The 16310-nt window shown below is 40.4% G+C and overlaps 1 protein-coding gene across 1 annotated transcript in view; it reads left to right on the top strand.

Annotated features, from left to right (window-relative positions):
- Positions 1–16310, top strand: part of F13a1 (coagulation factor XIII A chain) — a 175158-nt gene that overhangs the window by 75340 nt on the left and 83508 nt on the right. The window contains exon 6 of the mRNA XM_077801735.1: positions 1600–1707. Within this exon, the coding sequence (XP_077657861.1) occupies positions 1600–1707 (108 nt within the window). The remainder of the gene's footprint in view (positions 1–1599; positions 1708–16310) is intronic.

Raw genomic sequence — 16310 nt, 5'->3', positions numbered from 1 at the left:
CCTAGGCTGTATCACAAGATGAAGGAGAAACAAAAAGAACTAGCCATGTACAGAAGGGCCCAGGCACATGGTGTGGGCTTGCTTTATAACCTGTTCTCACAAAAACTAACTCACTTGTGAGACTGTTTATGGCCCTAACTTGACTCTCTTCGGATAGCTAATGGGGGGAAAGTTATCAAGGTAAGTAGAAAGGAAAATAAGGAGACAGGGTCAGGGTGCTCCTAGCCAGCATGCCTTCAGGTAGGCACCCTTGATCTCAGGCCCTATGGCTACCATCATTCAAAAGAGACCATTAGTTTAAGTCTTTCAGCCACAATAATCAGCCATACCCGTTGCTTGCAGAGATTCAGGGAATAGTGAACTCTGTAAATAGTTCTTTAACTCAAGAGCCGCTAGCATGTTCACAAACACAACAGAGATGTGTGGCTTATGAGAACCAGAATAATGAGTTCTTTATTTATTTATATAGCTGAAAAACTGGTGGAAATACAGATTACTGCACCCAGTGCATCAGTTTGAGGTACCCCCCAGAGTTGATATTCTAACCAGATTTAGTACAGAAGGAGTTGGTAATGAGCCAGAAAGATGGTGGTCTCTGTCACCAGTACTCAGGTCGGTGACATGCAAAGTTCCTGTATTTAAAGTTGTCTCCTCTCGCTGTGTCCTACAGTGTAGGCAGAGACTCCCCATCTGGACAGCTTATTATTATTTGGCCTTTATTCCTCTCAAAGACAATGCTGGTGTCCCTGGGGCCAGCATTCCTTCTAAGGAAGCTGAATTGGCTCATGGGCTCTGCCCACAATAATGCTATCTCCCTGCTCTAAGCCTAAGATATTATCTAAGTGAAACTCCCTTGGCCCTGAGGTCATCAAAGGGATATCTTAGAGGACAATTGCTATGTGCAGCCTCCTTCTATTGGGGGTGTAAGCTAAGTGGGCCTGAAGTACCTTTCTGTGACACACCTTAGAGCCACTTATTTTCAAGACACATAAGAACTCGTGTTACTTCCAAGGTCTAAAGACTTCCCAGTGACTCTGTCAATCAGTCCTTCCTTCACCTGCAGTCATATCTTGGATAGCTCTTTTAAATTAACTTGTACAATTTTTCAAAGAATTTCGAGTCAGCTCATGACCCTTGGACACATCTGCTCTCTAGTAGTTCTTTTGTATTTCTAGCGTCCTTTGATGTTCCTCTGTACGTCACTGGAAAAAAATTTTTATAAAGAACTTCTTTCTTCCACTTTAGCAGTTCATACTAAACATTCTGGGAGATCACTGTGTAGAAAATACACATTTTTTTAGGCACTAAGTTGTGATTTTATTTATTTTTATTTTCTCATAGAGACTTTTTTTTTAATATCAGAGATTGAACCTGGGGGTGCTTAACCACTGAGTCACATTCATTCCTAGCCCTTTTTTATTTTTTTTATTTTTAAGACAAGGTCTTGCTAAGTGACTTAGAGCCTCACTACATACGTAGCTGAGGCTGGCCTCAAACTTGCAATCCTCCTGCCTTAGCCTCCGGAGTCTCCAGAATACAGAAACTATCTTGTTTTAAGAGTGGTTATTAAGTAGCTTCTCGTTTTTCCCCCAAAAATAGTTTGAAGATGGCATCCTTGATGCTTGTTTGTACGTGATGGACAGAGCACAAATGGACCTCTCTGGTAGAGGGAATCCCATCAAAGTCAGCCGGGTTGGATCTGCAATGGTAAGCAACGTCTATTGATGGCTGAAAACTTCCACATGCACCACTCACCTCAGCATAGATGTTGGTTCATTAAAAGCCGTTGAAATAGCAACTCACACTTAATAGACTTTTATTTGTGACACTCTGACTTATGACACCCTGCATAGCTCTTGACTTCTCTGAGCTTGTCATGTGCTGTAAAACAAAAATTTTATCTCAATACTGTATGTTTCTTGGGCTCTAGTCAAATGCTGATGGATATCATCCTATTGCACAGTTATCCTTAAGAACCTCTTGCCTGGCAACTAAGAACTGACTTAAAAAAATACATCAATGACTAATCAAAGGGTCAATCAATCAAACATCAAGGAGCACAAAGATGTACAAGACCCAGATTTTCTCCACATTTACACTGGTGTTAAGAGTAAACAATAAATAGCTCTATAGAATTCTAGCCTCTATAGCTGTGATATCTCACCGGAGCGCTTTATTGCTTATGAAGTGGGTGTCAATTCTGCCCAGTCATCTAATAAGGTAGGTGCAATAGGTATTCCCGTGCCATTTTAAGGAAGCAGGGTGATTTCAGTTTGATAAAAACGAAGCTTCCACTAGAATTCAGGTTTATTAACTCCAAAGCTAGACAGGTGCTACATTTCATGCTACTCTTTGTAGGATATCGTGAGATGTCTTTGAGGATGCAGAGATCCTGCAGTGGGATGGCTGAAAAGGATAAAGAATACCCATGAGTGGGAAGCTTGGAGCCAGGGTTAGAAGCAGATTAAATGGGACCCTGGGTACTCATACGCCAGCATACAGCTCTTGGTGGAAAAAACATATGTATCACATTTGGTTCAGGAGCATAATATTCCTGAAAAAAAAAATCTTAAAACAGGCTCTATTTCATACAAAGACTGAGAATTTTGATTTTAGCAATGTCCTTAAGTTTTATAAAACATTCTCCCTGAAGAATTTTATCTTTGAGTTGAGTTTATATATTCTTTTTTTTTTTTTTTGAGGGAGAGGGGGTTACTGGCGATTGAACTCAGGGGCACTCAACCACTGAGCCACATCCCCAGTCTTATTTTTATTTTATTTAGACACAGGGTCTCACTGAGTTGCTTAGAGCCTCGCTTTTGCTGAGGCTGGCTTTGAACTTGCAATCCTTCTGCCTCAGCCTCCCCTGAGCCACTGGGATTAGAAGCGTGTGCCCCTGTACCCAGCTATATATTCTTTTGATTTAAACAAAATCAGTATTGCTGACATACAAATATTAGTCCAAGGATGATATGGCATGTAATTTCTTATGGTGGTTTCTATTTTTTCAGAACTAAGTTACTTGTAAATTTAGGACATATGAGGACATAAAAAGTGGAGGTGGTTTTAGGATGAGGGTGCAGCTCAGTGGTAGAGTGTGTGTTTTAACCTGGGTCAGGCCCCAAGTTCAATTCCAGCACTGAAATAAATTAAAAGGTGGCTTTGTTTTCTGTTGTTAGTTATACTACATAATGAAAATACAATGAGTTCTAAAGATTTTGGAAATATTATACTAACCATGGATAGCAATATATATTAGACCTGCAATATATATTAGATAACTATTTTTCCTACTTCAAAAAAATATTTTTCACTTTTTTCTCTTCTTAGAAGTTACCACAACAAGTTTGCAGTGGGAAGGGAAGAGCTAGGAGTTATTAAATACAAATGAATTCCTTCCTAAGCGATATCTAATGGCATGGCTCTCATCCTAAGCTTACTCACACATTGGGTATATTTTTACAAATCCAGAAATCCCTGAAACACAAGTCAACACAGGAGGAAAGCGGAAAGGGAACATCTAACATAATGCTGTCTCTAGTGGCCTCTGGCCAAGCAGAAGTTGTTAGGTATGGAATTAAGCCCGAAATGCTATTGCAAATTGCCTTGAAATATATTTTTTTTTAATTACAAACAGCCTATGAAGTTCTAATTTGGAAAATGTTTATCCCCAGTTACAAGGTTTGGAATTAGAGAGTCTGTCTGGGCAATGGTTTGGCTCTGGTTGGTTTTGGCTTTTGGAAGGGGAGACCATGTATGTTAAGGGGTAGAGCATCTCTACTCTTACCTGACCAATTTTAAGCCACATCTCTAGTTCCTTATCCTTGTTCACACACAGAGAAATTGTGATGGTTTGCAAAACCCTTTCACATCTATGTTCTCCTTCAATCCTTGCAACAGCTCTGTGAGTCGTTCCAACATCTATTCGGTTGTGGTGATTTTTAAAAACTAAAATATTGAGCCTCCAAAAAGAGAAAACAACCCTAAGAAAAAAGTCTCAACTGGTTTTTAATCCTTCAGGCCGTTGGGCTCCTGTTCGCAAATCCTTGAAATTCAAAATTTCGGAAGTGAAATTTCATGAAATTTGATATTTCTTAAAATCATGATAATTCTGAGTGCAGTTAAACAAAGATCTCGGGGAGGGGAAACCCTTCAAATTTCTCAAAGGTTTGCCTTAAAATCTGAAAAGTTGTATTTAGAAAACCCAGCAAGAGCTCTGAGTTAAAGAGTCTAGCAGGAATCCAGATTCACAGGAGGACAGGCCTCTGGATGCTCTCCGGGAATGAGGCCCAGGCTTCAGGAGCAACAGAGCTTGATGCACCAGGTGTTTTTGTTTTTATCCTGAGTCCCTCTCAAATGCCTCACAGCCTGTGGCAGAGTCTGGAATTCCTCTCATAGAAAAACCAACTCTCAGAAAGAGATGCATGTGACACACCAATCCTCCCGGAGGTGAGACACAGTGACTTCAGTGCATGCCAAGACCAGGGCAATGGCAGGCAGACTTTCCTAAGAGCAGCCGATGCCAGGAAGGAATGGGCACAAACAGCCCTGCCCTAGTTGGGTACCTGAAGGAAATGGAGCTGAGTAGGGGCAAGAAGCACATGACCTGGGACCCTCGGACACCTTGACTTACGGTGGGCATGGCTGATTCTGGCAGCCGTGAAGTTTATCATGAAGTGTTCTTTAAAAGCAAAGTAACAGTAACCCAAAATAACAGAGGCAAGGAAACACTGTGCATGGTGCTAAAAAAGCACAGAGAATGACTGAAACTGTGCAGACTTTCTAATAACAATCATATGCACTTGGATTTTAGGTGCACAGTCCCCAGCTAAAAACCTTTATGGTCCAGTGTACATGACCTTGACTAATCCTTGTGAGGCCTCAGATGTCAGTAGCTCCTTCTCCCATCCACACCAGTTGTGACACCCCAAGATGTCTTTGGATATTGTAAAATGCTCCCTTGGGGTAAAAGGTCATTCCTAGTGAGAACCCCAGCATTCAGCCCCTCTTCATCTCAGTTTTCCTGGCTGTGAAACAGAAATGACATTTTCTCCTGGCCTGCGTAGAGGACTAATTTGTTCAAAACCTGCTGGTTGTATTCTGCTAAGGAAGAGACAGTGGAGACAGCATTGCATACAAAGGACCAGGCCCCATGTCAGGAGATAGGACCTTGGACCTTGGATCTGTTTCTGCTGCTAACATAATATATGAGCTGGGGCCAATAACTCAACTACAGGGTTCTCTTCTTCTTGAAAATCAAACTTTGTCTCTGTACTCAAATCACATTTGTAATTTCCATTGACAGCAAGAATTTCGTTTTTTTTTCTTTAATTCTTCAAAACAAAGTTCTCCTTTCTTCCGTTTTTCTCCCTTATACATTCAGTATACCCCTCTTATGGTGGGTTGCTGTTACTTTGCTTTCAAATAGAAGTAAGAAAACTTCATGATAATCTGGACACCCTTGGACTACTGGACTTTCCCAAGAGAAAAAAAAAAAATCCTGTAATCCCCTTGTCTGGGGATTGGGCCTGAGGTTTTTATAGCCTCACCTAAGCCAATTTTATTTAGGCTTTTCTAAATACCGATTTGTGCATTTTATAAAATCTATACTGAAGATTTGTTTAAGAGAGAAAAGGGGGAAAAAAGAGGAAATTAGAAAAAAATAAAAAGAAGAAGCTTGTCCAACGTTGTGCTTCTTCTCTTCAATTGCACCCCTTGATCGCTGTCTCCTTTCCACCTCATTTCTAATGTGACAGTCTCCACCAAGAAAATTACCAGGGAATGTGCCAGGAAATGAAGTTAAGGAGGATGCTTTGTGCCATCTGAAAATCCACTTCACTCACATGCCATTAGTAAAGCATGCCAGCCCCAAATTGCTATGAAGCCACCAGACGTGGATTCTGAGCTCCCCGTCATACTATCAAAACGCTTCTGCCCTGACAGGTGACAAGAACAGCCTGGTCCTGGGGGAGGGGGTGGCAGTGATAATACCCCGTCATTACTGCTGCTGGTTACCTGTCCACGCCGGCTTTGCCCCGTGACTAATTGGATTTGGCAGGAACCGTAGGCAGAGCTCTTTCCCCAGAGAGACGCAGTTGCTGCTGCAGGGGCCTCTGCTACTGCAGAGAAGGGCTTGCTTCGTCACCGTGAACCCTCTGAGCCTCTCACCTTCATGCCCACTTGTTCCTCTGTATGGTGAGATTTTATCCATAAAAGAAGAGCTGTGTTGAAAGGAGCACACGAGATCTGGAAGATTCTCCAGGGGACTTTTTGATGAGGAAAGGAGAGGCCTTGGGAAGGGATGTCATTCACTCAAGGTCACACCACTAAAAATAAAATGGCTGAGCTGGAACTAGATATTGCCCTTGCTCTCAGGCCGTATGGCTTTAGAAGGCTCCTACCAACACATGATGACAAATAACACAGCTCTCTATCGAATTGAGCAGCTGTCTCATAGAAAAGAAAAAGCCCCCAAGCGATTGAGCTCAGAACAGGTAGGTGAATTTCAATAAACAGGAATAAACGAGGAAAGGTGTAAATCAGAAGATTCCAGATAGAAGAAGTCAATGGGTGCCTTGGAAAGAGGTCCCAAAAGGATTAGGTACCACATGTGGTATAATGGTGCTGGTGGTGAAGATAGCAGTGGTGGTGGTGGTGGTGGTGATGGTAGGTGATGGATGGTAGGTTTTTTCTTTCCAGCACCATGGTGGTGACCATATGGTTACAATGGTGGCAAGCGTGGTGGTAATGGTAAGGATTAATGGTGGTGGCAGCGGTGGCAATGGTAATGGTGGTGGTAGCAATAGTGGGGTGATGGTCATAATGATGGTAGTGGTGGTGGTGATGTTGATTATGGTGATGTTGGTAGTGGTGGTGATGATTGTGATGGTAGGAAAACACTCACCCACTCGGTCATTCATTCAACAAGTATTTATTGAGCCTTAGCACTACCCATCTGGGCACAAGAGCCCAGTCGTGAACAAAACATTGTTTCTACGTCGACAGACTAGTAAATAGAAAACTTCAACATGATATAGCAAATTCTCTTGTGGAATTAAACATACGATTGTTTAGGAAAACAAATCTCTCAAATTTAGCTCAAAGTTTCCCCAGGACTAAACCCTGGCCTAATGAGTGTTGAGATATTGAATCAAAAGATAGAGGAATGGCTAACAAAGACCCATAGCAATAATAAGCCACACTATTATTCAGAGAAGCCCCCTCTCCACAGTGGAAATTATATCCACGTTGTCAGTCACTAGAGCGTAGTAAGGGTATATATCGATTTGCTCCTCTTGGGACTTGTGTGTTTTGCAATTCAGAAAACACAAGGTTGCCACAACTCAAATTTGTCCCATGGGGTCCCAACACCCACACTTGCTTGATTCCTTGAAACTCTATTTTGATTCAATTATAGTGATTTAAAAAAAAAGATGATATTAATGGGGGGGAATTTGAAGGTGGTAGGGAAGAAAATGTCAATATAATTACATATTTTAAAATTCCAGGGCTTTCCACTGTTGCCAGCCAGGACTTTCCAGCTTCTCTTGAGGTGTGCACGTTTATTTTTAACCCTAGTCTTTTGCTAATATCGAACCATGGTGCCATCATTAATCCCCATTAATACCTTGTTCTGACTGTGCCTTTGGGGAATTAACTCAAGATTGAACTTTTTTAACCAATCGATGTTCTGCGTACTCTTTAGTGTTACTAAAAAGAACTTGGACTCCAGCTAGTAAATCAAACTGACCACAACTGGAGGCAGGTCCTGAGTTCTTCCAGAGCCCAGGACAAGATGCATAGCTATACACCTTTGAGACCAAATGGGTTTCATGGCTTCTGATTCTCCAGCACCAGTGATCCCACAGATAAACTGAAAGTAAGGCTAGTTTCCCTTTGTCCATCTTTTCTACCTTTTCCCCTGAACCAGTATTTAGAAAGGGTTTTTTTTTTCTTTCCACACATGAAAAAGACAGTCATGCCCACACTGCTTTGAGTTGTTGCCTCGCAACTCCACAGGGAATTTACTACAAAACCATGTTTTGAACAGTTTTTCCTCTAGTTGTTTACTTGCCCATCTTGAATGGAAAGCTGAACATTCAGAAGACTTCTTCATGCAACAAACCTTCATTTAAATTATTCAGATTGCATTTAAAATTTTGCTTGAGTTAGAAATTCCACATCCTGAGTCATTCTGAATGAACTTCCGAGTCAGAAATAAATACATAAACTCTCCTCGCTGATCATACCATTCACCGCAGTATGATTCCCTAACAGTTTTCATTTTAAAAATACTTTCAAATGTATGAAGCAATGTCTAACTGCTCCTTTGGTTCAGAAGACAACCAACCCCTGCCTCCTTTCTTGGAATGAACGTCAAAGAAATCTGAGGACTCAGGTGGTCGGTGGCCATTGTCTCCAACCTTTTACCACCAAGGAACCTTTTCCCCATTTCACGGAATGAATCTTGTGTCTATCAAGAAAAGCATGATTACGTAATAGTAATTTGTTTTCCCATTTCATTCTGTGCCTGGTTTATGTAATTGCCCACCAGAACTTCCAGTGGTAATGGCGGTGGTAATGATCAGTGCCACCATCATCAGTGCCACCACACTGATGTAATTCAGTGCCACCTTTGGGAGAATGAACATACAACCTCTGCTTGGTGTTTTGTAAGAGTGATGATGGATCACCAACTTACTAACTTGCTGGATCCTAGAAACCAAAATTCCCAGGTTGATGGCCATTGTCAGATGGAGGCTCCAGGGTAGAGTCAAGGCTCCTGCCCAGAGTTTCTGTGTCTCAGATCTATTGACTTTTATTTGAGGTTATTATCGTCTGTCTCCATGGTTCATGCCTGGGTGTCAGGGAAGACATTCCTCAGTTTGGAATGGCAGAAAAAGGAGAGGCCTCTGGTGGTGTTTGTAACCATTCAAATGGCAACACAACTCAATCTGTAGGAGCTCCCATGGTGGCCACCTTTGGAGAATCTTCTGATTAGTAGAAAGGTTATGGCAGTCCAATATAGTAAAATACTAAATTACCACTTATGAAATGATTTTTTAAAAAATCCTAACTTAGAGTCAAAGTACTCCTAAAAATCGAAGGTATTTCTGTAATTCCTGAATGACCATGGAAATCCAATGATGAAGGGGAAGTCAGAACAACTCTCCTACATTTTTTTTTTAATTGAACCCATAGGTGCTTTACCACTGAGCTACATCCCCAGCCCTTTTTAGTTTTTTAGTTTATTTTTATTTTTTTTTTTTTAATTTGGAGACAAGATCTTGCTAAGTTTCTCAGGGCCTCCCCAAACTGCAGACGCTGGTCTCAAAATTGTGATCCTCTTGCCTCAGCCTCCTGAGTTGTTGGGATTACAGGCATGAGTCACACTACACCCTGCATTTAATACATTTCTAACAAAACATGATACCATAAGGTCACCGTATTCACCAGGGATTCTCATTTCTGTTTATTAAAGATTTTCAACAATTTCTTTGGAAGCCAATGGAAAAACAGAATGTCCCTAACAGAAATGATCTTTACAGACACTATTGAGAAATCACATCCGTCCATAAATAACCACTGTGCAGATGAAGAGACTGAGGTATCAGGAAGTTGAGTAACTTTATCCAAGGTCACAGGTGGCACTGGAGATGATATCTGGCTGCCTGATCCCTCTGTTCTACCCTCAATGTTACATTTCCCCTGGATTTGCCCTATTCCTGTCCTCTCTCCATATCACATGAGCTCCTTGGCTACAAACATAATGCCTTTTATGTACTCTGTCTGGTTCAATCACGCTCCTTTAGGTGGGAGGAAATGAGGGACAGTGAGCCGTTTAGACCTCATTTTTTTTCCTCTCTGGTAAAAGCCAGAAATGTAATGAAGTTTCCATTATGTGGGCAAACAGCTTGGTTTCTCAATTATTAAGGTTACATTTCTTATGCCTGTTCTTCCCATATTTTTTGGAGAAAAACAGACATTTATTACAAGCCATCTCTCGAATGTGATAATCGTAGTCAATCTAAATGTCTTGCTTTCCCTGAATTGCTTCCTGGAATGAGGTTTCAATGCAGCATCTATTTTGTAATCACCCAGGCTATTTCTGAAACACGGGGGTGCTTGCTTTTCAGCACTCCCTCCAAGCTGTGGAGCCGAAGCTGCGCTGATCTCCTGGGACAAATGTCCCCAGGATAGATGGAGAGTCTGCAGTAAAGCCAGAGAGGTCCAGAGGATATGCCCTTCATGCACTTGGGGTTTCTGTCTCTTCCTTCTCTTTCCTACCTTCACCTCCTTCCTCTCTTGCTCCATATTTTTCCCTCTCCCTTCCACCCACACCTGTCATTCAAATATCACCAGAGACCGGTCCTGGACCAACCAGCCCTACACCATGCAGCAGTGATACGGCAACGAAAGAAAGAAGACAGCACTTGGAGCTTGCAAACTCTCAGTTTCTCTCTTGGCCCACTTTTGGCTATTTCTGTCATGATTGTCAATTAGTAAAATATACTGAGGCCAAATGAGAATCCTCGGTTACTGAGAGAGACACAAGTTAATCGTCTCTTGTTGCAATGATTATCATGAAAAAAATGAATGACTCATGGACATGTACCAAAGGATAGTTGATAGGAGTAGTTATATGTATCACAATGCAGATTAAGGTTAGTTCACGTTGTTTTTTTTAAATTAAAGTTAAATTTACATGTACTAAAAAGCATGGATGCCAAATGCACAAATCAATGGGTTTGGGTGGGGAAAATCACCACCCCAATCAAAATATAAACATTTCCATCTGTTGGAAATTTCCCTTGTGCTTCTGCTAGTCAATCTGCATCCCCACAGACAACCACTGGTCCGATTTCTTGCAATAGATTAGATTTGTCTGTTCTTAAACTTCACATAAATTGATTCATACAATATGTATGGGGCTGGTCTTTTTACTCAATCAATGGCTGCACATTTTTAAAAATTTTATCCTATTACAGATAGTATTTTATTGTATCAAGTGTCATGATCTGTCCATCCACTCACCTATTGATGGACATTTGAGATATTTCCACTTTGGAGCTATTACAAATAAAGCTACTATGAAAATTGTTGAGTGATTTTTTTGTGTGTATATGTTTTCATATGTCGGGAGTACTAGCTAAAGATGGCATGTCTAGATCATAGCATATGTATATGTTTCATTTTATAAATATATGATAGTTTTCCAAAAAGTTTCCATCATTTGATATTCCTGCCAGCAAGGTATGAGAATTTTGGTTATTTCCACAGCTTCATCTGTTCTGGGTGATTTCAGCCTGCATAATTTTAACCAATCCAATGGGCACAGAATGGTATCCAGTTGTTATTTTAATTTTCTTTACTCTGATGAGTAGTGACATGGAGCACTTTTGCATACATGTATTGCCCTTTGTGGATCTTTTTCTGGTGTGGTGTCTTTTCGAGTCTTTTTCCCCATTCTGATTGGGTTATTTGTATTTTTATTGGTGAGTTATAGCTGCTCTGTGTACATTTTGAATGTGTGTCCTCTGTCAGATATATTTAGAGGATATTTCTCCCCAGACTCTGGCTTGCAGGTACATTTTCTAAATGGCATATTTTAAGAACTAGTTTAAAAATTTTATGAAGTCAATTTTTAAATTGCTTTTTCAATTTTTTTAGGTTTTTTTTTTTTGGTTGTAGGTGGACCCAATAACTTTATTATTTTTTTTTTTGTGGTACTGAGGATTGAACCCAGTGCCTCATGCATGCTAGGCAAGTGCTCTACCACTGAGCCACAACCCCAGCCCCTCGGTGGTTTTATGTTTGTTTGTGCTAGGGATCGAACTCAGGACCTTGTGGGGGTTGGACAGGTGCTCTACCACTGAGTCACACACCCTGCCAATTGCTTTTCAAAAATAGTTCGTGCTAGAAAATGTTATTTTAACAAGTCCTTGCTTTCTTTTCAAAGCTTTCTAATGGAGTTTTTACATTTTGACCCATCTTGAGTTATATATCTGTGTGGTATGAAGTAGGGGGTTCAAGGTTTACCTTTTTCCCAATGTATCTATTTATTCTGGTGCCATTTGTTAAAAACACTATTGGAAAGGTTTTCATTTGTTGGAAAAAAAATTATTTGCGCCACTGAATTGTTTTGGTGACTTTGTTGAAAATCAGGTAACAAATATAAGTGTGACTGTACTTCTGGACTCTCCTGTTCCCTGGGGTTTTTGTCGATTCTTATACCAATTCAACCCAGTATATCGATTACTGGGTTGCTATAGTAAATCTCCAAATCAGGTAGTTTTTCAACTTTGTTCTTTTTCAGTATTGCTTTGGTTACTCTGGGTTCTTTTCATTTCTATACAATTTCAAGAACTTGCCAATTTCAACATGTCGGTTGGCGTCCAAACTGACCCACTGAGGTGACCTCGTAAAGAAATATTAAAAGATGACCTCTACCCATCCTCCAGTGATATCATGTTCATTCATTCAGCAGAATTTATTGAGTGCTATTCCTGGGAATACAAAGACAAAAGAGCATGGGAACTTCCTTCCTTCCTTCTCTCCTTTCAGGAATATACGATCTGGTAATGGAAACAAAGACGACCACACCAATGACATAATATGATCCTCCTCTTGCCACACCCTAATTGCCTACACTAACAGCCATTTAATCCATATCAGTGGATTGATCCACTGACTAGGATCTAATCCACCTCTCGGGATCTCATCATTTTGCCTCTGAAAATCCTTGCATTGTCTCACACGTGCGCTTTGGGGGAACATCTCATATCGAAACCATAACCAGTGCCATGTGAGCACAGAGTCAGGACATCAAAGAAATAGAAATTTCCAGAGTGAAACCAGCCGAGTGTTAAACAGTCAATAGGTTCCTGACCAGGAGAAGAAGGGGTTTGCGGGTGGAAGGGCATTCATTCAGGAGAGAGCATGACATTTCCAATAATAATACCAAGGGGAGAGCAGCTTGCTGAACCCAGCACTATGAAAAGTGCAGGAGCAGGTGGATGGCTTTCTTTTTCTTGGGATCACGTGTGTGACCCTGTCTATTGTTAAGTGTCATTGAAAGCCCTGAAAGAATCAAGGTTGAGGAGCTGGGCAAGGGAGAAAATAGGATGACTGCCTCCCTATTTCTTTTCTCTTATGTGAATTTGCTGGGATGCCTGTCCATGGAGTTACCCAATAGAGCACCTCATCTGCAGGCCTCTCCCCTCCTATCCCTGCTGCAGGACTTGGTCCATCGCAGGGCAGCACAAGAAACAGATAGCTGCCTCCCAAGACTAATGGGTTTCCAAATTTTATTTTCTAGAATTGTTTTCTAAAATATCGATTGAACCCAAGTACACAAAAGAGAAAGGTTGGAGCAGCTTTTCTTGTAGCAAAGTGGTGACTACAGCTGCCCCCACCAAACTCAGTCCTCTCCTGCTTCACCCTCCAACATGGTAAACACGGAGGTTCATTACAAAATCCCAGAGTGTCATGGAGCACAATTGAACATCCCCTCTCCCACTTCCACCTGTGATTAAGAATGATCCCCACCAGACTGTAGCTGGGGACTTGTGGTTCACAGAACCATGGAAGGATTTTTACAAGTAATAATTCTCCTTTCCAAACCTAAGTTTATGCTTTAGAAGCTAACGCATGCTACCCCAAATTTATATCCAATCGTCTTTGAGAAACTATTACAGATAAGATTAGGTATAAAAATTGGTTTTTTATAGAATTTTTTCTTATAGAGAAATCCTAGTCTTTATGAGAAAATCACATTAAAATTTAACAAGATATAATAGATTTATAACAGAGAAAAGTCATTTCATCATAGCACACAAAAGAAAAAAGTATATTTACATATTTAAAAATCACTGTGCAAAATGTAAGTGTCTGTACTACAGGAAATTAGAAAAATAAGAAATGCCACTTTTTTACTTGCCAGTATCAACTTAAAATCTACTTAAGCCCCCATGACCAAAACTGGAGAGAAGTCCACTGTGGGTCATGCTTTAGGGTTCTTCCTATTCCTTTAGATTTTACTGAAATCCATGCCTTATTCTTGCTCTAGGGTGGAGGTCTACCCCGCATGAATGCGAACCAGCTCAGAAGTTCAGGGCAGGCCAAGCATGACCAGTTCTCCTAACTCTGTCCCATTCACCAAGGGCCTCGTACCCACAAGGCACTGCGTTTCTACATTTCCCACATTTCCCCAGGAAGAACCCTACCTCCTCCATGACTGAGCCTCCCTTTTTAACCCTCAGACCATTGCCGCTGCCTCTCCCCATATTTGAACAAGCCCAATTTCATCCCTCTGGGTCGACCTAAGCCTGGAAAGCAAACCAGCAGCCCACACCACTGGGCACTTTCTCTGATGCAGAAAGGATATTGGAGGGCCTGGCTTATTTCACTTAGCACGATGTTCTCCAGTTTCATCCATGTACCAGCAGATGTCATGATTTCATTCATTTAGTGTGCCAGAGTAAAACTCCCCTGTGTCTAGGTACTACGTTTCTGTTATCTAGATGGACACCTGGGCTGGTTCCATAACTTGGCTATGGTGAACTTCACTGCTACAAACATGCACGTGACACTATGGTGCACTGATGTCAGTCCTTTTGGAGTGGGACAGCTGGGTCATATGATGGCTCTAGTCCTAGTCTTTTGAGGAATCTTCATACTGATTTTGAGTGTGGTTGTACTAAATTGCACCAACAATGTAAGTGCACTTTTTTCCCCTACATCCTTGCCGGCATGTTAATATTATTTGCATTCTTGATGATTTCCATTGACTGGAAGAAGACGAAAATCTCAGTGTGGTTTCAATTTGTATTCTTTAATTGCTAGGGATGTTGAATTTTGTTTCATCTATTTGTTGACCATTTGTATTTCTTCTTTTGTGAATGTCTATAAATGTATGTTTGTTTAGTTCTTTGAAATTTATTTAATGAGTTATTTGGTTGTTTATTTTTTCCTTGGTTTTTGATTTTGTGTGTTGTGTTGTGTGTGTGTGTGTGTGTGTGTATGTGTTAAGTTTTTTGTGTTCTTTATATATTCTAGATATTAATGCCTGGTCAGAGGAATAGCTGGAAAATATTTCTCTCCCACTCTGTAGGCTTTCTCTTCATGCTCTTATTTCCTTTGCTGTGCAGAGGTTTTTAAATTGACATCACTCCACTATGGATTCTTGGTTTTATTCCTTGAGCTTTAGGGTTCTTGTTAAGGAAGTCAGTGCCTATGCTGATATATAGAAGTATTGACCCTATATGTTTTTTTCTAGCAGTTTCTTATATGAAATGAAGTCTCAGGGTAAAACGGAGTTTGTCTGATCAAGGCACATATAGTTTGGCTCGTAACACTATAATAATTATATTTTAAATATTTTGAGGAACCTTCATACTACTTTCCAAAATGGCTGTACTAATTTACACCCCCAACAAAGGTGTGCAAGAGCTCTCTTTTCTCTACATCTTTGCCAACACTTTTTGTTCATCTTTTAGATTTCAGGCATTCTAACAGGTATAAGATTACATCTTGTTGTGTTTTTAATTTGCATTACCCTGATGATTAGAGCTAACAAGCATTGTTTAATATATCTGTTGGTCATTCTTCTTTTGAGAAATGTCTGATCACATCATTACTCATTTATTAATAGGGTTATTTGTTTTCTCTATATAGATTTCCTTATTCATTTTGGATATTGGTCCATTTTCAGATGTATGGTTTGCAAATGTTCACCCAGTGCATGGGTGATAATTAATAATAATATTAATTATCTCTTTACTCTGATGATTGTTTCCTTTGCCGTGCAGAAGCTTTTTAGGTGAACACATCCATTTGTCCATCTTTGTTCTTGTTGCCTGTGCTATGGGGGAGTCCTAAAATCCAAGAAAGATAACGTTGCCCAAAGAGATGCTGTGAAGCCTTCTCCTTATGGTTTCTTCTCCTAGTAGTTTTATACTTTTAGGTCTTATGTTTAAGTCTTTTACTAATTTTGAGTTGATTTTTATATGTTGTGTGACACAAAAAGGATATTATGATAAATAAGCCAGGCTCAGAAAGACAACTGCTATATGATCTTATTTACATAACGAATCTAGAAAAGTCAGTCTTATATAGAGACAGGGTAGGAAAAAAAAAGATCATTACAAAAGTCTAGGGAGGGAGTTGGGGAATGGGGAAAGGGAAGATATTGATAAAATGATGCAATCTTTATAGAATGATCAATTACATTGCACAGTGACCACAGTTATTGGTCCCCATGTCTGGTATATTTCAAAATTACTAACTGAATACATTTTTAACATTCTCAC

Source organism: Urocitellus parryii, chromosome 8, assembly GCF_045843805.1.
Source record: "Urocitellus parryii isolate mUroPar1 chromosome 8, mUroPar1.hap1, whole genome shotgun sequence".
NCBI lineage: Eukaryota > Metazoa > Chordata > Mammalia > Rodentia > Sciuridae > Urocitellus > Urocitellus parryii.
The sequence above is the reverse complement of the archived record's forward strand: the minus strand, read 5'-3'. Positions and strand labels throughout refer to the sequence as shown.